Source organism: Plectropomus leopardus, chromosome 6 (genome assembly GCF_008729295.1).
Source record: "Plectropomus leopardus isolate mb chromosome 6, YSFRI_Pleo_2.0, whole genome shotgun sequence".
NCBI classification, from domain to species: domain Eukaryota; kingdom Metazoa; phylum Chordata; class Actinopteri; order Perciformes; family Serranidae; genus Plectropomus; species Plectropomus leopardus.
Window position 1 is genome coordinate 14,904,482 of NC_056468.1, and position 26,187 is coordinate 14,930,668.

The following is a 26,187-nucleotide window of genomic DNA, read 5'->3' on the forward strand; positions in this document are numbered from 1 at the left end:
ATCTGATAATAATAGTTATACTATCAATAACAGGAGTATTTCTTAAATAACTTTTGCTCGAGTTCTGCACATTGAAAAATTTCCATGGCACATTTTCCTCCACCAGCAATCTGCCATAAATCTCGCCAAAGATAAAGTCATGGTGTAATGTTGGTTTAAGGGATGATCCTGTGCGAGAATCCTCAGAGAGAGTTAAAGTCTACTTTGTGCAGGACGCTAAATTTGTCTCTGCATTTTTTTTTTTTTTTTGAAAAAGATGCAGGCTGCTCATTTGAATAATAGAGAAAAAGTACATATTTGAACCAACAAATCTCTCTCCCCCCTCCTCCTTCCTCCTCCCGCTCTTTTGCTGCTTGCTCTCTCTGAATCCGCCATTCTCCATTAATTCTTACTTTTAATTAGGTCTACAGTGGACAGGCCTAGTTTTTCACTCTGTATTATCTAGTAGAGAGAGAAGGAAGTGTGTGTGTCTGTGTGTGTGTTTGAGAGAGAGTCTAGAGTTTTTCTCCATTTGAAACAGCCACAGTCCCATTAGCCAATACAGAGTGGAGCTGGTTGATTTGGGTTATTGCGTGGAGCGACCGGAGCAGCCGGAGTGCAGGGCTAATGGCTCTCTGGCTCTTGTATTTCACTCGGAGCACAAATTTGCTCCGTGACCTCGTTGTAGAGCTCATCATTCAGTCTGAGCCTCATGGATCCATCCCAAAAAAAAAAAAAAAACACCCCAAAAGAGTAAAACTGTGGAAATATAATGTCTAGTGGCTGTTTGTTTGCCTTTCACTTTGCCTCTGAACAGTTTGATGTGGTCATAGAGAACATGTTTGATTTCAGGGTAATGCCTCTACAGCCTGTGGTGATTTGAAATTATTTCTACAGGCTTACTGCACAGTTAAAGTGCAGTGTGTCTTGTGTTGCCAACCAGGGCTAACACTTCACATGGAAGCTACCAAGACTGAACAAAGAACAACAGGAGAAAAAGGGTTCAATTCAGATTTGAAAACATACAACAAACATGTTTTTTTTAAATTACACTGACAAAGACTAAGAGACCAAGAAAGTTTATATTTAAAATATTTTTCACCACATGTACGTATAAATAATTACCTGCCATATGTGTGTCCTTTGTAAAATTTGGATTTTACATGCTAAAAACAGAATTCAGCTGAAGATGTTTCCCCATGGGATGAGAGATGCAATGATTAATTGATTAGCTGACTATTAATTTAATCACTAAAGGTTTAATTGGTTTGAAAAAAAAGTAAAAATTTGCATCTTCTTAAATGTAAGTGTTTTCTGTCTTCTGTATTCCTCTATGATCATAAACTGAATATCTTTTACATTTGAGGATGTCATCTTGACTTTTGGAAACGCAGATCGACATTTTTCACCATTTTCTGACATTTAATAAAACAAACAACTTATCGATTAATCGAGAAAATAATCAGAATAATACAGATTAGTCTGATGAAAACAACCATCAGTTGCAGTCAGTAATGGGGCTCTTTATATATTTGCAAAAAACAATTCATAAGTTTTGGTTTCACATGCAGATTTTATGCATGACTTTGGGCTCTAGCCCAAGAGATCTTTAACTAAGGCAGTCAAATTTGTAACCTTATTGAATTTATACTTTATTGCAAGCAATTAAATTATTTTTTTCTTTTGTTCCCCAGAAAACCATTTCTTTAGGCCAGTCTAACCCTACACGTGTACAGAAATGAATGAATGAATGAATGTGTTGTCCTTATAAATGAAATAAATGGAAAAAAATGCAGAAGGTAAACTGATACAGATAACCAACAGGCAAAGAGTTTGTCTCTAGATGGCTTATTCCTGCTTTGAGTCTGACACTGTGTGTGTGTGTGTGTGTGTGTGTGTGTGTGTGTGTGTGTGTGTGTGTGTGTCACTGGCAGAAACAATAGCTCTGTAAGAGCCACATAAGAGCCCTCACCACATGAACACCCTATTTTAACAGCCCAGACCAAGAGAGGGTCAGGAGCAAGGTGAGAGAGAAACAGACGGACAGACAGACAGACAGACGCAGAGAGAGAGAGAGAGAGAGAGAGGTCAGTGAGAGAGAAAGAGTTCACTATCTCTCTCCCATTCACACTGTCTGTCTCTTCGCCCATCTTTTTCCCTCCGCCCCCCCTCTCTGGCCATCTCTCTCTCTAATTGAAGTGTTTTTGTGGAGTAGCTCCTCTCCAGCCCGAGTAGGATAACTGAAAATAGTCTCTAAAACCAACAATCCCTTTTGTCTGCCAGCTCTTGTCCCTCTGAGTGGATGCTATACTGTTAGAACATTTCAATAGAAACACACACATGGACACACATTCACACATGCGCTTCCAGCGGCAGCACCGTAGCACGTGTAGACTTCATTCTTTTCTAGCTCAATATCAAAACAAAACCTGTCAGTAAAGTAAAGTGTACATTTTCCACTGCATCACTTGACACGCAGAGGAATACTGTAGGTTATCTTGTATAGCCTATTAAATGTGATGAAAAATAAATGCAACAAAAAAATACAATTTACATTTTAAAGTCTGAATCATAATTAATTGTGATTATACAGGAACATGAGAGTGTGCGCTCCCTCTCCAACCTCAAACTCCTCACTAACTCTAAGCTTCCTGCGAGGCAATTACAGCACGCTCCCTCGTCTCCGTACTGTATTCATCCTCCACACTTATCTTAGGGCACACTGAAATGAGTTTGAGCCTGTTCCTCGCTGCAAACCCTCTGCCAGCGCCACTGAGACGGGACCCAGGGGGGAGGAGCTTTGCTCGGACATTACCTGGATGATCTCTGAGTGGCGCTCAAACCTGAGCGTGTAATTGGTTAAGACAGCCGCCTCTGGTGCTGGCGGCCAATAAGGTGAAAGTTCATCACCAATGACAACTGGCCCTCTGCGGCAACACAGCCTGCCATGTCATTAAAAACAGAATATTTGAGAGAAAATGGGGGAGGGACAGGGGTGTGCAGAAAATAATTTCCATGTCTTAATTTGGATGATTGCATTTAAATTTAATCAGACTTGATATGTGGGAACAACATTATAATCGTTTATGCTATGGAGGCTCCGGATGATTAAGGAAGATTTCAAATATTCACTAAATATTGAATGAAAACTGCTTCCAAAATTTATTCTTTTTACTTGTTTGCGGTTTTAAAATATTTTTTTTGTGTATATTCATGATGGGTTCTAGGAGGAATTTGCATTTTAATACCACACACAGCAATTTATATGGCTAACAAAGAGAGAGAGGTAGGCTGTTAAGTCCATTGTCTTTCGTCTATTTTAATGTATCTTGTTTTCTATTGTAGGAGTCAGAGCTGTCAATATCCACTTCAAACACGCTACATCAATAGAGCCCCACAAACAGATATGAAAGGCAACACCTACGGCTCAGCATTGATCATGGTGACATTTACTTTGCACACCCACTAAATGTCCTGCCCTTGTCACAACATTTGAAGAAAATCACACCAATCAATGACACACACACACACACACACACACACACACACACACACACACACACACAGACGGACATGCAGAAGCACAAATAGAAATGTGGCGACGGGGACTCAATCCCAACTTTATTATAAGTCTTATTATGCAACATTGTTGCTTTCCTAATATTTCAACACTCACTATTTGCCATGGGAAATATTTTTTTTTAACTTCCTGACCCAGTCTTTTCAAGTGATAAGCTTGAACAAACAGCGCAACGGCTCCCAACAGTTTTAATAAAAAATAATGATCAAAGCCAGAATTAAGAGTTTTGTTGTGTTTTTTAGTTCATTTTGAGGCAATCGAAGGGAGGTGGGCTGGCAGGCATGGGGAGCTGGTCTCACTCCTTTCTGTGTACAAAGAAATTGAAATGTGAGATGTTAGTAAACAAATGGAGAATATATAGGACATTACTGGTTTTGATTATTATAGTACAGTATGCTATTCTCAGGAGGAGGAAAAAACTCTGTGATTATGTTTATTTCTCCTCTCGCGGTCTCTCACAGCCTCTCTCTACCCAGTTACATAACCGTAGTAAATTCTGAATTGAAAGTTTTGTTGGAATGAATTAGCATTAATGAATATGATTTATAGTGAACCATATATCATATGTGTTTTATAACATCTAAGGGTCTTTAAAGTTCTTACACAGTGTAGTAAAGTTTTATCTTTTGGCAGCGACAGGCCACTTAAATTATTTCATATGTTATCCTTGATGTTTTTTTTAAATGATTTATTCTTTCAGATAAATCTGCATTTGGATATATGTTTTGTTATTTCTTTAAAATGTTGTTATTACTATAACACTTTCAATTGTGTTATAATAATGAAACTAGTATTGCTGCCAGTGTATAAAACTTCAAACTAAAATAAGAAATTGAAGTTTCAATTTTAATATCCCAAAACCTTTTCACTGTGTTCCTTAATTTACATCGCTGTCAATAGAACAAAGCAGAAAGTATGACAAGGAAATGTTTTCTGTCATTCCTTCATCATTTAATTCTCATGTTGCTCTCGCTTTTCCTCATTTTTTCGCCACCTCTCGCTGCTCGCTCGGAATCGCTAATCACGGACCAGCCATGTTTCTCACACCCCTGCTCGGCTGTCTTTATCTCCTACTTTGAACTTCTGTGGCCTTCAGAGCCACATCGCCGTCTGTGTTCTCCACACCATCCATTCTCAAAGTCTTCTCTCTCCTTTTTCACTCTCCCACCCCCTCTTTGTTACTGCCCAGGGCAAAGTTGTCCTGGAGCTTATCTTCTAGTTGTCCATGTTCCTAGGGTGTTGATAGAAACGGCTTGCAGCTGTTCCCCTGATATACTGTTTCATAATATATGTGGCATCATGGCTAAAAAATGAAAGAATCATATTATTACAGCTCTGATAAGTCCAGCGTATTGGAGGTGTCATGTGGTATAAGGGGAGGATGCTATGTATAATCTGTCTTAAAAATATGAGGGACTGGAGATAGACAAAAGCTGTTGGGATTACTTGAGATTCTTGCTTTCCTTGAAACCTCAAGCTAACAAAAGTGTAGTGTCTACTGTGTTTATGTCTTTCTTTTTACTAAGAAGGTCATTGCTATATGCCTTTTTTTTCTTTTTGCTCCGCAGGTAAGAGTGACCCATTCTGTGTGGTGGAGCTGAGTAACGATCGGCTGCAGACGCACACTGTCTACAAAAACCTCAACCCAGAATGGAACAAGGTCTTCACTTTGTGAGTGGCTTTTGCAAAACCCCCATGTCATGCAAAGTTTGTATTTACTGCAGAAATAACAATATTTACATATATATATCAAACTGATATGTACCTTTGAATGAAAAACTAGTAAAGCCAGAGCAACAGTGTCATGGAAAAAAAGAACATAAATATAATAATTATTTTTTTAATCCATAACACTCAACATTTTTGTGTGTTTTTTCAATTAATTCTGAGCACTGTATTCCTCACAGTTTATAGTGTAAAATAGCTTTTTTATGAATGAACTTCTAACTTAAAAAATATCCACAATCATTGTTCATACAACTGCTTATTCAGTAGTGTTTTAAAATGTGTTGTATGCATACAGCAAATCCAGAAAGACATAAGAGAAAAGCAAGGCTAATCTAATTTTTCCTCATCCAAAAAAATGTATTTTTTACTTTTATATAGTTGCACTGAGGCTATAGTTAAATGTTAATGCAGGTTTAACTCTGCATAATTTTTCTCACATATACAATACAATTCCATTCTAAAGTAGAAACTTGTGAATTCCCAGAGCTGGGACGGGTTAATTTAGCCATTCTTTGAGTGCACATCTTTCTCATAGCCTCCTTTCTATACATAACATGAGCTATCTTCTCGCTAGCCTAGTTTTTAAAAGATGACACGTCTGAGCGTCACACTTTAGTTCTACTTAGCTCATGCAGTAATGGTGTGCAGTGTCACATAAAGCATGTTAATGGTGATTTTTAAACATTTATGTAAATGTAGTAAAGGGTTTTTAGATATAAAGCGTATGTTATGGCTCATGTAGCATTAAATTGTTCTCAGTGAGTCTAAAACATTTAAAGAAGCTTTTGGAAGATGTGATCGCAATTACACTGTCTCAGTTTGTAACCCATATTTCAAGTTATATGTCATTGTCTTTGTGTGTGGTCCAGTAATGTGAAGGACATCCACTCAGTGCTTGAGGTCACTGTTTACGACGAGGACCGAGACAGAAGTGCCGACTTCCTGGGAAAAGTGGCTATTCCTTTACTAAATGTGAGTCAAAGGCAGATATTCTGTGTTTGTGTTTCTTTTTTCTTTTCCTCTGGGGATAATAGAGAGAACATAGAGGAACGGAAGGAATGAAAACACACAGTGGAAGATATAAAAAGCAGAGGTTATTTTTGCAACTCCACAGATGAGACTGTTATTATTTCTCAAAGAGAGAGAGAGATGACAGGAAGGAGCAAAAACGGAAGAGAGGCTAAGAAAAAAGAAGAGATTGATGGGTGAGAAGAAGGAAAGAGAGGGGATGAGAGATGGTGTGAAAATGATGCTGATGGAGAGATGGAACAATGCGATTTATAGTAAAAAAGAGACAGAAGAGTGTCTGTTATATTTGAAAAAATATAGATAGCCGGTGAAAGTACTGTGTGCCTAATATATCCATGCTCTGCTGTACAGTATGATTCCCCAGGATAGTTAATTTCTGTTTGACAGAGCCGAGCTGCAGTGGGTAATGAACAGGTACTTGTCAGAGTTGCCACAGTTGTTTTGGGTTCCCTGTCAGCGCCAGCAGCTGGGGTTCAAAGGTGGCCCGGGGAGCCGATTCAGCCGGGTATTGCCAGACAGACGCCTGTCATGTCCCTCTCCCACAGATCCAAAATGGAGAACGCAAAGCCTACGCCTTGAAAAGCAAGGAGCTGACAGGGCCAACAAAAGGGGTCATCTTTCTCGAAATAGACGTGATTTTTAATGCTGTAAGTCTTTCTTTAGCTTTTTTGATTCTCCTCCTTGATTTTTTTCTTCGTTGTGCCCCCCACCCCCCATTATCCTCTCTCTCCATCCCTCTCTTGTTCTCTCCAGCATCCCCCCCTCTACGCTGCTGTTGTCTTTATTCTGTTTGTCCCCCCCTCCCTCGCTTCCATCTCATCCCTCGTCCCTTGTCCCTCGTCCTCGTTTTGGCTTTAATTATCGAAGACTCCCTCTCAACAGCCTTTGTTCGCCCATTCACCATCGCTGTGTGTGTCCTATAGCGGCCATCTTACAGCTCTCTCTCCCGCTCTCTCTAGCCTCTGACATGGGGCACGCTCTACGCATGTGCTGCCAGTATCATTACACAATGCGTTGAATAACCGTAAAAATTCTAAAAAGAATATAGTTCCTTACTAATTAATTGTCATCGTATTGGTCAATCTCAAGTGTGATTTCACTCTCACCGTTTGCTGCTTGTGACGCTGTGTGTGCTCACTCCATCCTCCAGGTGAAAGCTGGTCTGAGGACGCTGATTCCCATTGAGCAGAAGTATATCGAGGAGGAGCCCAGAGTGTCCAAACAGGTACATCAGCAGCCAACACTTATCTCCCACCACTCCGCCTCATTTTTATCTGTGTCCACCACTGTACCCCCTATTCTGCTTAACTGTCTGAAGCAAAACCAACAAGCCTGCAGAGTGGCATCTTGTAAACCACCACAACTGTGTGGGCAAGATACAACAGGATGATTGAAGGAAAAACAGAATTTCGTTTCTTTTTTTTTTTTCCCTCTCTCTTCCCTCCTCTCTCCCTTCTCTCACCCCCCCCCCCCTCGCATCCACTCTGAGTGGTGAATAGAAATGTCAAGCTGTCAGCTCTGGGGTGCATAAGTAGATTGGCCATCCTTATAGTTGGCCCTCTTTGCCACTGCTGCTTTGCACTTCATTGTCACGCCGCTCAGTGTGGCGGCACCACAAAGGGCTGAATAGTAGGGGCTGGCCCACATCAGACATGTCATATGAGTGACCGTTTGGGCTCAGCAGTCAATGCTGCGCCACGCACAGCCGAGCACACCACACACACACACACACACACACACACCAGCTCCCATGCCACGCTTTTGTCAGCCCTCCATCTATTCCCTTCTTTCCTTCATGTTTCAGCTTTCTCTGTTGCTCTCTGCCTCGGCCCACTCTCCACTTTTTCTCCCAAGTGCAGAATCTTTTTTCATCTCCATTTCACCTCTGACTCACAGAGATGACCCATGTCAGCGTCTCGCAATGATGATGTCACTGGCTGCTTTAGAAGGATTGCCCCGTGAGGGCTCTTTTGTGTGGGAGCAGCTCCCCTGCTGTTGCTTGCTGCTTAGTGTGCACACATACACACACCAAAAATGAAGAAAAAAAAACACATATGCCGCCTGCCAAAAAAAACCATTTAATTGTAATTATGACATTTGACTTAATAAATGACTTCACCACTTTTCTAAGCGTTATGAAGGAATAACTCAAGGCACTCTTTGAAATAATTCATAAAAAATGAAATATTCTTATCAAGGCAGTTATAGCAATAATGAGCCAAGAAGAGTACAGCATGTACATCAAGTGCATGCGCTGAGGAACGTGGAAATGGATGATTCACAGTCTTGCCTGTCCTCAGGGTCTGTGTGTCCCCAGCAGGACACCATACAGTCATCCTCAGTTTGGCAACAAAAAGCTTCACATAATTATACATAGAGAAGGAGGAATCCTCCTCTCATCTAGCATCAAAGCAGCCAAGCCACCCCTAACCACATGCAAATCCACCCGGAAACACACACACACGCACACAGACAATAGACTTTACTGTATTGCAACAAACACGTACTGTAAACCCACATTATACACATTCAAACTCACACACACAATTTTCCAAAGAGTAAAATAATGGCCTAGAATTTTTTGAACAGCGATCTGCAGAGACAGTTTGTCCTTTGGGAGCACTTTCTCCTGGTGGTGACCTGATTGGGTGGTTGGCGTCCTGCGCTGCTGTTATGCTATTCCCTGAATGGTTGGCAACCCGTGGGGAGGACAGCAGTTAGCCAGTTCTCTCTCATATCTGGCCAAAATGCGCGGAGAACCCTCAGGGAGGCGAATCCAGGGACTGTGCTGGAAATTGTTATTATTGTACTTAACTTTATCACTGGGACCGTAGAGTTAAAGAAACATTGTGAGTCAGCTTGTCACACTTAAAGCGGCCGTTTCTCCTGAATGCTGATCCACATCCATATATAGCGATCCAAAGACGGAAAGCACACCAATGTCCTAATGGTGTCCTCAGCGCCGTAATGTTGTAATATTACAGCCAAAGTAAGGTCAAAGCTGCAAATCTCAAGTTGTAAAACTTAATGCTCCAGTTAACTTTCCAAAGTGACAGCAAAATGAGATACAGTGGAGTTTGAGCCGACCATATTTAGACGTACTGTTATTTTAACTAAGGTGCTAATTATATGAAGTAACACATTTACTAACTTGATTGTGGTGAATTCACACCATAAATAAACATAAAGGAGGGAAAATTGACCTCTTTAACGCCATGTCCTTATACATGTCTAGTCTAGAGGTGGGCTTTAATAGCTTTGCTCATGTTTGTGATAATATTTTTGCACGTTTACCTTATCTTTTGATAAAATTAGTTTCTTGAAGCTGGTATTGCAAATAAATGCTTCTCTAAGTATCGAATTTCCATCGTTAAATACTTCTTGCCCCTTATCAATCCACTTTATTGCACTTAATGTTTATGGATTGAATCACATTTTTTTTTTATCTGTGCAGTCTTATTAAGTTAATACCAATGTCTGTTCTAAATTTCATGTGAATAGCTGCATTGGAAATGTGTAATGGAAAAATGTTGACATGTAAAATACACACTTCCCTCACTGTATGACGCAAAGGTTTTTCATTCTGTTTTCATGTACGTTTTACACAGTATCCCAATTTTTTTTGGAATTGGGGTTGTAGTTAAATAAATTATTGTCATACCAAACTATAAAATAAAAGACAACATGCATAACATCAGACTGACGCACTCATGTGTTTTAAGCATTCACTTGTTTTGTTTTTGTCTCTTTTTTTAGCTGCTGTTGCGCAACTTTAACAGAGTCAGACGCTGCATCATGTTCCTGATCAACACAGGCTGCTACATCAACAGCTGCTTCGAATGGGACTCTCCACAGAGGAGCATCTGTGCTTTTATAGTATGTAGAGGTGCACTCACACATACATGTACACTACCATAAATGATTGCACATCACATACAAACGTGCACAAAAGCTCAAACAAGACATTAGTTTGTTTTTTTTTGTCTTTTTGTGTACAATTACTCCGTTGCCACGAAGATCAATGAACTGCATCATTATTAATTTTGTGTATTTAAATTCAATGTAGAGGAAAGACAACCTCAGAAATATACCTAAATGAAGTTGGGTCTTCTATTTTATCAGATTACTTACCTCACACTTTTTAAAATGGGAATAAATGAACCCCACTCAGATTGATGAATCAGTATAATTATAAATAGACTAACAATAGTCGTATATTTTACCGATTACACTTTCTATGCCAGTTAACATCTGCGCACATGCAGCAGGAGAGCAACATGTTCACAGAGGCTGTAGGACCATTTCTGCTAACAAAGTATGGATCCTTCACTGGTAATTGCACACTCTAACATGAGGGGTTGTTGATGTCTCAAGCACATTTAAGTACATTCACACAGTATAACGCACCACTACAGACTGTTACTCTCACACTCAGATATCTTGATATGATAGTCTCTATTAAGTCTCTTCTCTGGCTTTGTATTTAATGTACAAGCACACATACCATATACATGGCAAATGTCTGTTTTGGCACTCAGTTGGTGGGAATGAGTGGAGAGTTAGTGTTGCTGCTTAAACACTGTATTAAATGAGACCCTCAGACATTGAAATACTTAGAAAATGCAGCTATAATCTATTGAAGTGTGACAAGCTGTTGCTGAAGACAGTGGAAATGGCAGCTTGTTTCTCTCTTCTCCCATCAGCCTCCTCTTCATCCTCTCTCTCTCTCTCCCCCCTCCTCCTGTCATCTGTGTCTGGTATTAAAAGGTGAAGTGTAATTGGACAGCAGAGCTATCAGTAAAAGACATTCTCCTGCAGGGCGGTGAGTGGCTGCATGGAGGTTCCTACCCTAAAGATGACAGAGCAGGCATTTAATCCTGTCTGGTTTAGTGTCCTGACTTAAGTAGCTACAGGACAGGTGGACCCGCCCCGCCCCAGCCCTTTACCATGGGGGCACTAAGTGTCTCCACAGCAGACATTAGACATTAGCAGCATTTGGCTGTCTGACACCAGTTCCATCTCTGCAGAGGCTGCATGTGTGTGTGTGTTTGTACAGCAGGTCACAGTGTCATCACAAGACATGGGTCAGAAGAGACGTTGTATTGATCAGTTAACATTTTCCCTGTGTGTGTGTAAGCGCGCTCACAAGTGAGCCCGGCACGTGCGCGTATGTTTGCATTTTCTCTCATGTAAGCTTGAACTGGGCGTGAGCCCCCCTTATCTTTTTGAAATAAATGAAAATGTCAGACAAAAAATGTCAAGGAATTCACAGAAAACAAGGCCACCTCAGAATTGCCAATCTACATGGTGAATAGAGAGTGGAGGATGCAACCTTGGATCGCGCAGCCTCCATGTCAGCACACACATGTACACATACCTTGTATAGCTCTTCACCCTTTTTGAAAACACAGGGTATAGTACATCCATTTCTGAGTAACAGTGCCGACTATTCATATTCTCATTGTATTCACTTAAATTCAAAGTATTCAGAAGACGATAAAGGATGTATCTAGGCCAAGGACGAAGCGTTTTATAGTTTATAGAAAGTCTGAAATTTAGGTGTCATTGTGCCCCCCCCCCCCCCGCCTCTCTCGCTCTTTTGGGAGTCTGTTATTGTAGGAGTGTGCACTTAGCTAAAAGCATCAGAGTATTTAGGGCCTCTCCTCTACACAGGTACTCCCTCCCTTTCCTTCCATTTCTTCATCCCTCTCTCATTTCTCCCTCACTTTGAGAGGCCTCTTAATCACTTCGCTCATCTCTTTAAGTGGGTTTTTATGGGGGGCCATCTGGCCAAGGTGGTGCGTTCATGAAGGTGTACGCCTGTGTGTGATTATGGGCATGTGTGTCTGTTCACATGTGCACGTGTGTTTCTGTCTGGCTGTCTTTCTAGACAGATGTTACACTTTACTTTCCAACACGGCTGTAGCTGTAGAGGCGGAGTTGTGGGCAATTCAACCTCTAAACTTACAAATACAAATGTGCACACTTCTTAACTGCTAAGTAAGGGGGGGGGGGGGGGGGGGGGGTTGTCGTTGGCGTGTTCATTTATTTGTGGTATTTTGTGAATGCAATAGTACATCAAAATGCAGTTGTCATACTGTTTCACTTTACAACATTCCCTCCATAAAAACACTCAAAATTTTCTTCATGGTCTCTTACTCTCCTTCTGCCCAAGTCTGAAATGCCAGCCGCATGTACACATCGCCCATTAGTGCCAGCTGTGATTAGTGTGTATGTTGTGTGTGTTTTGTGCGCATGTGAGAGAAAGAGAGATTTCGCATAGTCTCACATGCAGCCTTTCTCTCTCTCACACCCACACTGCTGTCACCCACCCATCCCGACAGTGAATCAGCCACCGTGGCAGCTTTGCCTGAGGCGTTGGCACAATGGACGGGACTGGAGTTACCTCCTGTCCTGCATGATGGGTGGTGTCTGTGTCTGTCTGTGTGTGTGTGTGTGTGTGTGTGTGTGTGTGTGTGTGTGCGTGGGTGGGTGGGTCTTGGTGTCTCCGTCTCCCTGTCTCGGGGTTAAGCGTCTGCTTCCTCTCTCCACACCTGCAAGCCGAGTGTCTCTCCCTTCTATCTGTCCATCCATCCCTGTTCCTCTTTATCTCTTCCTCCCCTCCTCTCCCTTTGCCTTCTCTCCCAGAGAGCTGAGGCCATTGTGGGGCTGAGCGGTGTTGGGTTCTGTTCTCCTGCTGCTGCCAGCTCTCCCCACGGCCCCTGCAAGACAAGGCTGTTATTGCCCCAGGGACCGCAGGCCTCAGCAGCTCTTCCTCCAAACAAATTTGCTGTAACTTTATCTGCAATTGGGCCCTGAATTGGGAGCAAATAGAGGCAGCTTTGTGAAGCTCGGGGAAGGGCGAGGGCAGCGAGCTGGGGGTTGTTGGGGAGGCAGGGGAAATGATACCGGGCTCTTTTATGTCAGGCAAAGTAGGACTCTTATCAGGAAGAGAGCCCAGACAAGGGAGCTACTTCTAGAGGAAACTGGAGCACCTATCACCTGCTTTGCATTTAGATAAAAATTCACCCTGCTGAAATAAAAAAGGGAAAAAAAGCAAAGACAGGTACAGAAGCAACTATTGGAGTGTGTGTGTGTGTGTGTGTGTGTGTGTGTGTGTGTGTGTGTGTGTTTGCACATGTCTATCTGGCAGTTTGATACACATACACGCACACACAGTGCAGAGACGCCATAGCAGTCAGAGGTACACACCACTCCAGGTCTCTTTAAATTGCTCCTTTGACTCCTCTTCAAAGAACCTGTCTAACTTTTAAAAGTTTTAAAGTCGGGAGTTCGTCTTTGCCCACAGCAAGGGACAGCTTTGAAAGATATACTTTCACATTTTACTGCTCTCCTGATTTGCAAAATGAATGATAGTTGAAATATAGTGGCATGACTAACAGAGAATACCAAGTCAGAGTTTAATCACCAGAGATAGAGACTCAACAGAAAATATGTGAGGCCTTTTGTTGAGACGTCAGGGACTCAGCATCCTTACTTCTCACAGGTACCCGTGTGCGGTTTCATTACTGTGGCCATAAAATGGTGGATGCTTTGTTTTAATTTTTCATGTTATAACAAAATGACTGGCTTTGACACATTGGGCTTAGTCATTCAGGCTGCTTTTTATCCGATGAACAGCATTAATTGTGCTCTAGATCTCTGTTCTGCAGAAGTACAGCAGGGGGCAGTCTAGCACCACTGAATGATGGGTAGGTCCCTTCACAAACAGGACACAGTCTCCCTCCCTCTCTCGTTCCCTCGAACTTAACAGGACTTCTAGTTGCTATCTGGCAACACTTAGTGCCAGCATGGAAATTGATGTAAGAGAGATAAAGGGGAACTCTGAAATCCAAACTTCAGTTTCACTCCACTGAGACAGAGCAGGGGGAAAGTTAGCCTGGTGTGTGGTTAATGTAAGCCAAAGTACTGAATATTACCCTCCCACAGTGCCGCGGCTCGGAGCCGTAAGGACGCGGGTTGTGTTTTGAAACAAATAATGCAAGATACAACTCTCAACGTGCCGCACTGAGTGCTTGAATAAATCATTTTGACTTCTCTATTTTTTTTCTTAATATTAAGAGAAAGCATCAAAGGTTATAACTGTAATGAAATTCAACTACAGAGACTTGTCAAAATAACTTAATTTACTGATTTTGTGTATTGATATTTTAGCCAAAATATTACAAATTATGCTGTCGTGATTTTGCTTTGTTCATGTTTGTGATTGTCTATTTTAATTAAACGTCACATTTGAATTTTACCTTGTGCTTAGATGTGAAGTTTGCCCAGTTCAAATGTAGCCTTTAACTATATTTGAAATGGTTTAGCAGATTTGACAATAAAAATATTCTTTTACTTTGTTTTATGACAAGTGAGTAGTTGTGTTTTTAGAAATTTCAGTGCATTCCACAAAAGACTTGTTGAAGGACAAATCATTTTGAAAAGATATGATGATAGATTTTTATAACAAAATACATTTTCTGTTTAAATTTAATACGCTGCAAATGTCCACTACAGATAAAATAACTAAACTAACTCAAATGGATATTTATTGCTACTTTAGATAATTAAAGATATTATGTCTTGCGGTGTTAGTATGAGGAGGAAAAAAAAGCTACAAAATGCTCTACCTCTTTTTTTTGCAACAAATTACACATTTATTCACATGCTCTCAAGACTTAATTAGAGAGTTTATATAATTTGAATAATTCAGAAGCAAATATACAGAGAAAAACAAAAAAATGATAGTGTTTAGATTAATCTATTTTTTACATTACCACACAGGTAAGATTTCAGCAGTATTAAACAGAAAGGCAAGAGTTCAGCATGCTGAGCTTCCCTCTGTGCGTTTTAAGATATCCACTATGAACCGTCACTACATTATGTGTCTCTGACTGCACAGAGTCATCTCCAAATTATTCCCATAGACTAAATCTGGAACTTCATTTAGCATTTTCACTTTCTTTTTCCCCTTCAGTCCAGCATGTTTTCATCGTTGTTTTTTTGCCTCCGCCTTCCTCTGGTCACTGACATCCACAGCAGGCTTCTTCCCAATCCCTCTTCCCCAGGCGAAGAGCCTGCTATCTGGTGTAGCAAGCAACGGGGGGTGGCTGTGATCGCCCAGTCCTGGTGGAAAGGTCCAGGCACTGCAGGGCCCCTATTACCCAGCCGGGGGGCACGGAGACGGGGCAGGGCTGGCCACTGCTGAGCCAGGGTGTCCGGTTCCTCTAGCTGCCAGTCAAAACTTCGCCCTTAGCTACTATAACCAAATGGAGGAGGAATGAAGGGGGACGACAGGTTAAACAACCTCAGGCAAATGGAGAAGAAGGCAGGATTTTTTTAAACATAAAAGAGGGTTTCAAGGTTTCATATAAACATCAGGACAGTGAGGAGCAATTCATTTGTCCGTTGTGTGATAATGGTACCATGAGCAATTAGAAATCCAGAAAATACATTTACTGTACAGTATATGCCTACTGTACAGTGTATTTATAGCAGCGTGCTTGAAAGGAGCTCTGTGTGTATCTGCATGAAGGTTTTTGAAAGTGTGCAGGTATTTATAGCTTCTACCAGAATAGGTTTAAAACAAGTGAGCTCCTTTGTTTGTTTGAAGACATGTTTCTGCACCTTTATTGCACATTGTTTAGTTGCATATTATTTCAGTGTTTATCAGTGTTACAGATTTGTAAATTATTATAATTTGTAGGAATATGGATAATTTTAGAGTGGTTACATTTTGTGGAGAAGACGCGTGTGTGTGAGCTTGTGTTGTTTGTCTGCAGTTTCTGTTGCTGAGCTTACACAGTCCTAACAGCTTTTTCTGATGTATGAAGGGAAATGGTTGTGTTTCTTATTAGTATACAAATATGAATTATTGAATAGTTGTTGTTTTTTTTCCATTCTCCCACACAGCTGTATTAGAGAAAGACTCTTTGTAAGTGAAAAAGTGAAGTTGAGCCTGAGAGAGACAGAAAGATTTCAGTCCTTTTGGGAGATTTGCTTGTCGTACCAAGGCCATTCAGGTTTATTTGAAAAATAAATTTAGCTGTGAGCATTATGCAAATGTGCTGGACATTTCTAATGTTTAATTTATGTCTCTTTTTTAACTTTTTATACTCTGTGTCTTTTTGTTAATTTTACATGAAGTTATAGTTCTGTTTAAAAGTTTGAATTGGAGACTTTCAGACTTTTTTTACGTGAAAAGGGGAAAAGTTGAGAGAATTTTTTAATTGTGTTGTTTTTGTGAAAGTTGTTTGCGTTGATATTCAAATTTATCTGTGTGTGTGTGTGTGTGTGTGTGTGTGTGTGTGTGTATATGTGTGTGTGTGTGCGTGAAAGGAAAATGAAACACTGACGGCACAGTGCAAGTGTGTGTGTGTGTGTGTGTGTGTGTTGGTGCAGTTTAGTGTCCGACTGGCTCCACCATAGTAATAGCAGACCTGTGTACACACTCTTGAGGGGCTGTTGAACCTCATATTCACATTAACCTTAGACTGTGAACACAATGAAGAGCTTGTTTTTCATTCTCCTCTCCCTCACTGTTTCTCTCTCTCTCTCTCCATCCTTTTCCACACACACTGAAATAAAATAATTTGATTGTTGATTATTAAGCATTCTCTTTTGTTTTTCAGCAAAACAGCATAGATCACAATTGGTACTTAATAAATCTGTTTCATACAGTAATAGTCTCAATTTCACCTCTCAAAAGTTCCTCATAGAAACTGACTGTTAAACATGGATGCATTTTCATACACAGAGTAATCAATTTCAAATCTGCTTTGCTCATATTTAAAATAATGGATTTCTTGTACTTTGATGAAGATGTTTTGCTGGAAAAGATTAAGTATTAGTCATGGTTTGCATTTTCAGCATTTGTTATAATTGCTGCTGAGGTCTTATCAATCGTTAAACATCTTTGTATACATATACATAATATTATTAGAAAAGATAAATAGGCTTTTGTTGTATTTGTTTTGATTCCCACAAAATATGCCATTTCCTCCAGCTGAACTTTTTGAAGCATTTGACAACAACGCTTTTCACAATTGACACAATGCTGCCATAAAATAGACTTCTATCATTAGCAATTTTACTTTCCCACAGACATCTTCTCTCATCCACCTCAGTAATCTCTTGTCAGAAGCTAAAGAGCCCTGCCAAAAGGAAAGGTTAATTTTCAAATGGTACTTTTCTTGTTTGGTGATGAGAGGGGAGGTATAGAGGTTATGGTTTTGGCAGATGGGTGCAGAGAAGGTTAGAGATGGGGCATAAGAGTCTTTTGGGGTAGAAGAGAAGGTATTGGGGCTTGGAGTGACAGGGTTAGGGACTCAGGGTGTGGGGTGTGTGGGGTCAGCTGCTGGGGTTTGGGGTTGAGTATTGAAGGGTCAGCTTTGACGCGCTGCGACTGAAAATGGTACATGACCCCAGCATCTGGGATGATTGGCATGGAGGAAAGAGGCTCTGACGGCTCGTACTCGTCCTCCTCCTCGCCTGAAGGCCCAGTACGCCTTGAGGGTCAGGGTGTTGAACCAAGGCTCACCGACACCAGGCCTGTACCTTTGTTGAAGCCTAGTTTTATTTTTCGCTTTGTTCCATGGTGGTTATGATTCTGCATATGAATGCGTGTCGTTTCCAATCGCACATATGGTCGGCGTACGTTCTCAGGAGTTTGCCTCAAGAGGGTCAATATGGGGTCTTGAATGTATACATTCTTCGCCCACACTGTTCTTTTGCTGACATTTTTTGTCTTTTTCTCTCTCTTCAGCTGTTTGTCATCGTTGTTTGGAACTTTGAACTCTATATGATTCCTTTGGCTTTGCTACTGCCGTTGGCCTGGAACTACATCCTCATCGCATCGGGGAAGGATACCAGGCAAGATGTGGTGAGTAACCCCCATAGCTTCTCAAAATCCTCTTTCCGCACACAATGCAGGGTTAAATCTCAGACACCATTGTTTCATAGAGATATTATGCACTCGTTTTATTTACGATATTAATAACATTTATTTTCTTTGGTATTGGACAAAACATATTTGTGATATCAAAGACATGACAGGTGATTATGATCAGTATAGATGTGCAGATGAATGGAAAAAGAATCACACTTTTTTTTTTTTAAAGAAACAACAGTGAGATGAGCATACTACAAACTAATTTAAAATAAACCTTTTGATTAAATTGCACAAACTTTGAGCAAAATTGGAATTTAATTTAAAAAAATCTCTCAGGTGAATTTTTTTTTCCATCTGCCCCTTGAGGAGTTGCATTCTCTGTGCAATCTCACATTTCTCACTTTGCCTTCTTTGAGGCAAAGAAAAGGGAGAAATAATAGGCTGTCACCTTGAGCTACGTTACGCCACTTACCTGGTAGTATATTTATTTAATTCATTTATTTTTATCTCTTATACCAATTAAATGATGTCAAAGCAATGTCATGGAGAAACAGACATGTTTTAATCATGGCCGGGCACATTTGGAGAGTAGAGAGTGAAAACGAGAGAGAGAGAGCCGGACTATGGAGTGAGCGTGAACAATGAACTGATTAATTTTAATAAGTGCCTTTTTCCAAGACTCAGTCGGAAATAACCAGTTAACAGACCTCAGATTTTTCTTGCAGTCTCTCGCCTTCTATATGTGTATATTTATCCCTTCATAAGGATTCTTGAGGTTAGATTGAATTGGATTTGGAAAATATATTAAATTCAGTCATTATAATGAACCAAATTTCATTGCAAAGTCTAATTGTAATATTACACATAGTAAAAATGGAATTAGAAGTGGACTGTACGTAACTTACAATGCAGATTTATTTGGTGAGTCTCCAGAGCTAAGCCTCTCTATTTATAAGCCTCTATGTCCGTATTTGCTCATTTAAAAAGTTGACAGTTAAATCAGAAAAAGTCCACCCCTATCTGACAGATACAAGCTGTTACTTGACAGCGACCTGGTGGATATACAGTACTCATACTAAAATGTAAAATATTTTAACTGGACATAGACATTAAAATGATAAGTTAAAGGTAGGTTCACAGACAAAATATATCTTTATTTTAAAATTTGTGAATGACACAGACTTGACTTTCAGGGGATATTTTCCTTCGCCTGTAGATGGCGACATTGCTTGACAAAAAAAATGACATGCCTTAAGACAAAACCCTGCATGATGATTTGTCCCCCCACCTGCTGCTTGTATTTATCCAGACCTAATGATATTTTTTTCCCATGCACTTCCTAATTAAAAGGAGGCAACAAAGGTTACATATTCTCGTAATGTGCCACTCACTTCACATACGAGTAAATACATGTAACTCCCACTTCATGCAGAATTGGTTTTCTCTCCTCCTTGAAAGAGACCATTGTGTCTTGAGTACCTCAGGAATTGGTTGGAACATTAAGACATGTTGATATTGTTGATACTCTTATGGAAAGTGCTTTTTAAAATGACAATACTGTTCTGCTCAGTGCTACAAAGTTGTCCTGTGCTGAGAGACAAGAGGAGATATGGACACTTATTACTGTACTATCGTAGGATCTTTTAGTTTCAGTTTTTAACATCTGTTGTCTCCTTCGTGTACAACACTGTAACTCTGATTAAAATGTACTTCCACCTTTAGACGAGGAATATGGACTGCATTTGTCCCCAGGTTTGTTATATTGGTAGCAGGACCATTTAAAACCTTTGCCTACACATTATTTAATTTCTCACTTCAGTTTAATTTCATGTCGCCTTGTTGCTCCCGTCTTTTTAATTCCTTTGCCAAGTTACAGTCAAAACTGAAGGGCTTTTTTTTTGCTTCTGAAGGTTGCTTCATTATCATTACCTTCACAGTGTTGTTTTAGGGTGTTTGGTTAAATTCAAAGGTCTTATTAGCTTTGGACAGTAGGCTGATTAGATCACAAAGGCAAGGCATGTTTTTAAACCATGAGAGCACTGCTGAAAAGTTTCATATCTGACGTTCTTTCAGTTAAATGTCAGCTCTCTCATGAGCACATAAGCATAGGCTTTAAGTGAGTGCGTTGTGTACTTCTTACAGTCACACAGCCTTAATTTGTGTGGAGCTGAGGGTCAGTGCTGCTATTGTCGAGTAAAGGCTGTGTAGAAAAGTTGGTTGGGGCTGTTGGTGAGATAGTCAGAGGCAAATGTGCAGTGCAAGAGAATGGGGTAGCAGTAGTGTATATGGCGTATAAGTGAATATGTGGGTGTTTGCATGGTGCATGAATACTGAAAACCGTGTGTGTTATTATAATGGTGTTCTGCTGTCTGATGTAGTCTGTTATGTTTGCTTTTATTCCAAGGTTATGATTCAGGCACAACCAAAGTGTTGGACTACAGCTCATGCAAATGTTCACACACATAGGCATTTGTATGTGTGAGTTACTCCAGGTGTGTGTTTGTGTGTTACTTCTATGTGTGTGGGGAAAATACAGCGTGTGTACATGGAGATTAAAGTTATCTGTGTGTGTCTTTCTGAGAAATATGTGTGTGTATTTCCAGTCACTGAGTATGCACACACAGGCGTGCATATGCATGAGAGTGTGCAGACATTCTTTGCAACAATATATCCGATGAAAGTGGGATTAATTGTCAAAGATTAGCACCATTAATGCTCCTTTTCTTGCCGCCGTGACAGTTGTGCTGCACAGTATAGAGCAGCACGAGCGACACAAAGAAGATTCTCTGACAATCATCGTCTCTCTTGTCTTGGCGTTGCAATCTCAACGCCTCAGGATTGGTAAATGCGATGAACCCTCTCTCCTCGCTCCATTGTCAACTCTCTGCATCCTTCATTCGTGATATTACTATCTTAAGTCAGCTAAAGTAATGTGCGCTGGTGTAAGCATTCATTATTTTCAGGCATTTTTGTTTGCAAATACTGTACACACACATTCAGACACAAGTATCCCCCGAGTCCTGTCCCTGTTTGTTTTCAGACACTTTCCCAATCTGCGTGCTGTGCAGGGGGAAGTGGGTACAGCAAGAGCGTACAGTATCTGCGTTCTTTGCTTCCTCTCCTGCTCCCCTGGATTCCTCTTCCGAGTCTTTATCAAGCTGAAGTCATGGGCGACTCACTGTTTCCCTCTTGCACTTGGCAGAGAACAGAGAAGAATAGAAAAGAAAACAAGGGAAAAAGGCTTTCTAATTACTTTAAACAACACACCAAATTAAAGCATTGTGCTGAGCTGAGCAAGGGTCAGCATCCGGAGTGCTGCGGCTTTCCAGCAGTCTGGGGTGAGGGTAATGCCAAAGGAATCTCTGCTGAACTCACTCTGAAGGGTGAGAGAGAAAGAATAGGGGATAGGGTGGGGGAAGAAAGAGAGAGAGAGAGAGAGAAAAAAAAAGTATACGCTTGAGTACAGACTTTCTAATGAACTGAAAGGCCTTGCTTTTTCTGATGGGTTCAATGTGAGGACCCTTGCCTGATTTTACACTGCAACCGCAGTCCATAGCCCCTTCTATAGCAAATAAACAAACGCAGTGTTCTCTACTCGCTGTAATTCACCACTCAGGGTCACTGAATGTTGTGTGGTTACATGCTGCTTTGCAAACAGATCTTGGATCAGCGCTCCTTTACCCTCGCCCCAACCTTGACCAATACCTGCTAAGCAGTCGGAGCGTCCTCAGAACAGCGATTAAAGGAGGCGATGCACCAGCAAGGTCGCCGACCTCCTCTCTTATCATGTAGCACTCTGACCTATGAACCCTGACTCTTCAACACTGTTTGCTGACCTGTGTGCCATGCTGTAACATGCTCACTGAAGCAAAGAAACAAACAAAGAAGAGGACCTTTTACACTTTTGAATATGTGTGAGTAAGATACTACTTTGACATTCAGAGCTAATAACATACCATCCCTGGAGGTCCGTCCTGTCTTTCTGTATTTGTGCAGAGTTCCTAATGACATGACCCTCTCCATCTCTATCTTGTTTTGAAACCTGGGACAATTTGGAGCTTTGATTCATCCCAAGCCTGTTGCAAAGGAAGCTGCCAGTAGGCTGGGCTCGGTCAACCAGAGGACAGGCAGCTTTGCAGGAAGAGAAAAAGGCTGCAAGGCGTGTGTACACACATGTGTATCTTTTCATAGCAGTGTGTTGTAATCATGTGTATGCCTGCTTGCATGAGTGTATACGATGCACGTTGAGATTAAGGAGCCGAGACACATCCCAACAGAAATCCTTCCTTGCTGTTCAGTTGGCCCAGAAAGGCCCTGACCAGATGTTATGAAGGTGTTAATTTCAGAGCAGGCTGTTGTAGAGGGCACATATGAAACATGGTGATGTCTCTTTCTACCACAGGATGATGGGCAATTAGGCCTTGTCACACTGGAGGACCATCATCTTTATCCCATGCCTCAACCATTACATAGATTCACCCACTAGATTCGGTAACCCATTACAGAAGAGAAGACCTTAATGGCTTGGAGATACTTTACGCTCATTGACTTGCCTCCAACAGATCGAGCTGACAACTTTCAACCCACTCTACATCCTGAGTGAGATCGCATTTCCATAAACAACAACAAATATAGAGTTTAACCTCCCCAATAAGACTTAGTCATTGTTTAGAAAAAAATATTGACTGAGGGTTTTTTTTGCTAATTTTGTCTTTTTCTATTTGTTCAAATGCATGTCGTTCTGCTTGTTGTAGTGTAATCGTTACTTTTCTGACTGTGAAGCACTCAGTGTGACAGCAGTATATTGTTCATTAGTGTAAAAAGAATCGGGTTTATTTCCAAGACAGTGATAATGACTGATTTTATTGGAATGTTGTATCATTTCTAGAACAAAACTTCATTGCCATTTTTATCTATTCTATTTTCTCCCTGATTTTGCATCTAAAAAAAAAACTGTGTCTCTAAACACACTGTGCCTTGACATCTGCCCTCATTAAAAGTCACGCATAACACAGGTAGAGCAGAGTAAATATTAGGAAAGCTGGAAGGAAAAGAGGAAACGCAGCCTATTATACCTCAACTCCTCCAGAAAGTCACACCTCCACTTTTTCCCTATAAAACCGCAACTCTGGAAAAGAAAAGGAGAATGAGAAAAGGAGATCGAGTGGGAGCAGGAGACAGAAAAAGACAGAGAGGCATTCAGAGAGATGGAGCGACAGAGAGACGGAGGCACAGGAAAACAGCGGTGGATGGCAGGCACTCCTCAGTGCGGAGTCAGACATGGCAGTTGGTGACAGGTGACAAAATCAAAAGGTCATGTCACTTTTAACTGGGAGCGCCTGTGCCCCACTGATTTCCCCCGTGCCGCCCCGGCATCACCGCGCTCATCTCTGCTCCTCTTGCTGCCTCTCTGTCTCTGCTAAACTGGCAGATAGGATGGCAGGCTGGCAGGCAGAAAGACAGGCGACGGGCAGAGTTTGAAGCGGGACGGGAGCATCGGGAGCATCAGGAATGCCATTGCAGAATCCTCCCAGCCTCCCTTTTCATCATGCTGTCTCTATTTCCCCTCCTTTCCCTCCATTTGTCTAACTTCCTTCATCACACTGAACCTTTGTAACTGTCTGCTCTTTGCTAACAACGTCAGCGGCTCGGGGTGTCTGCCTCAGTGCTTGTTGTTGTTGTTTTGTCTATACAGTACACCCGCTGTAGCTGTTTGTGAGTTTTTTTGGTTTAAACCTTGAGCTTAAGCCCAAAGATGTGAGTGTGTTTGTGAGCGATAGATTGCACATCAAGTGTGTACCAGCTCTTTTCCACAAGTAAGTATGAGAAACAATAACCCAAGACAGCATCATCTGTCTGAGAAGGACAAACATCTTATCACTGAATTTACTGTATTTACTCACTATCTCAACAATGCTAGTGGAGCATGTAAAATTGTGCTTTCCTCTGGATGGCTGCTGAATCCCTGACTAAACATACTTGCTGATTTGTCAGCAAATACACAATGAGAGATGTACATTGTGTTTGCCATGCTCACATTACTATCCCGAAACTCAATCTTTTCCAATGCTCACAGATTTGGTGTTGCTTTCATGAATATGGAGCCGCCCTTCTCACCCCTACCCCCAGCCTCCAGCTCCGGTAGCACCCCGGCTTCACCCCTCTCTAGCCCCCTGCTGGGTGAGCCCTGGCTGGGGCAGTGCAGATGGAAGGGCCCCCCTCTGAGGGCCACGGCTCTGACAGCTTGTGAAGGGCCCGCGTGGGTCAGCCAGGCTCAGCCAGCAGCCCTTATCAGACGCACAGCCCTCCCCCAGTCTGCAGAAACTGTGGTGTAGGCAATATGCACACGTGCACACACACACACACACACACACACACACACACATACATATCCACTCATGGACAGTGCATACCAAGTAGGGCCTTGAGATCCCCCAGCCAGCCAGTCGGCCAAACCTCAGCAGCTGGAGAGGTTAAAACCCCCTCACGTATCAAAGAGGAAGAGCAGCAGGAGGATGGAGGGAGGGAGGGAAAGAGGAATGGGAGAAAAAAGGAGGAGAAAGTATATCTTCATGTTCGCCGGGATGTCTGCCTCTGCGTCAATTCCCACTGTGGCTGTCATTGGGAAGGTTAGGAGGGGAGATAGTGGAACTCAGCCTGGCCAGGGAGCAAGAGAGGGGCGAGTAGAGATGCATTTCAGAGGAGGGGTGAGAATGATGTGGCTACTACTTCAGGTGGTAGATTTTTACTTTCCCTCCGTGGAGTGTGTGTGTTCACTTGTTTTATTGATCCAGACAGGGTCTGTACTTTTTTTTTAGTTCCATGAAAGCAGCATCCATCCACTCAAACAGTATTTTGTTAGGTTTAAACTCTCCTGTTTGTCTCTTACAAAGGGTGTCTGCAAGTCTGTCTTAAATTCAATTTTATTAATATTAGATACTTCACATTAATTAAATATGTGAATTGGTGACATCTTAACTGCCACAAATATGTGATCTAATTTCATTTATCCATCTTTAAAATTCTTTTTGTCAAAATGAGTGAAGCTCTTCTTAATCAAAGTCCACATTTCTGACGTTACAAAAGTTACAACCTGCTACTGACCTTTATACTGTCTTTTAACTTTTACTAGTTACCACTTAGATAAAGATAAATCTAACTTACTCTAACAACCATATTCCTACATAAAAGCTACTTTTGCACTGTACCTTACCTGTATTTCCTGGAAGAGAAAAAGATGATTGGTTTAAAAAATCTGTCTTATATTTCGTCAAAAGTTATATTGAATAGGTTTCTAAAGCATTAAATTTAAGTGTCTGATACCCTTTCACCTTGATACAATGTAGTTAGACACCTATGGATAACTACATCATGTTGATTAGTTAGTGGATATTTCTTAATTATATGGGCTCAGTGCTTTGAATATATTTTCCAGGGTTACCTTTGCCTGTAGCCTCAGTTAAAACTTGTTTTGGCTCCATTTACGTTGTATTGCTTAGGTAAGGGCAAAGTTCTGTAACGTACAACCATCCTTCTGATCCTCCAACATCGATGTCAGAGTTAACTTTGCACGAGTTTTGTGAGTGAGTTGTTTATAGTAGGTCATGGATTGAGAATGGCCACTTTGAAACTGAAGATGCTGTGCTTTAGATACTGCACAGATACAGGTGCTGCCCTGATTTAAAGGTCCAGTGTGTTTGGTTCAGGGGCATGTGTTGGCAGAAATGGTATATAATATTCCAAACTATATTTTCATTAGTTTTTTACTTACCTGAAAATAAGAACTGTTGTGTTTTTTTGTACCTCAGAATGAGCTGTTTCTATATTTACACACAAAACTGGGCCCTTTCCACGGAGTATCGCGTTGTCATGCAGTAGCCCAGAACAGAAAAATCAAACACTGGCTCTAGACAGGTTCATTTACATTTTCCGCATTGGCCATCGTAGTTCTCCTACGCACATAAAAAAAGTTTTAGTC

At 41.2% G+C, this 26,187-nt stretch overlaps 1 protein-coding gene across 1 annotated transcript in view; it reads left to right on the top strand.

Annotated features, from left to right (window-relative positions):
* The window catches only part of mctp1a (multiple C2 domains, transmembrane 1a), an 86,512-nt gene that overhangs the window by 24,988 nt on the left and 35,337 nt on the right, over nucleotides 1–26,187 (top strand). Inside the window, exons 10-15 of the mRNA XM_042487805.1 lie at nucleotides 5,128–5,230; nucleotides 6,157–6,259; nucleotides 6,862–6,963; nucleotides 7,467–7,541; nucleotides 10,073–10,192; nucleotides 18,084–18,200. Coding sequence (XP_042343739.1) covers nucleotides 5,128–5,230; nucleotides 6,157–6,259; nucleotides 6,862–6,963; nucleotides 7,467–7,541; nucleotides 10,073–10,192; nucleotides 18,084–18,200 — 620 coding nt within the window. The remainder of the gene's footprint in view (nucleotides 1–5,127; nucleotides 5,231–6,156; nucleotides 6,260–6,861; nucleotides 6,964–7,466; nucleotides 7,542–10,072; nucleotides 10,193–18,083; nucleotides 18,201–26,187) is intronic.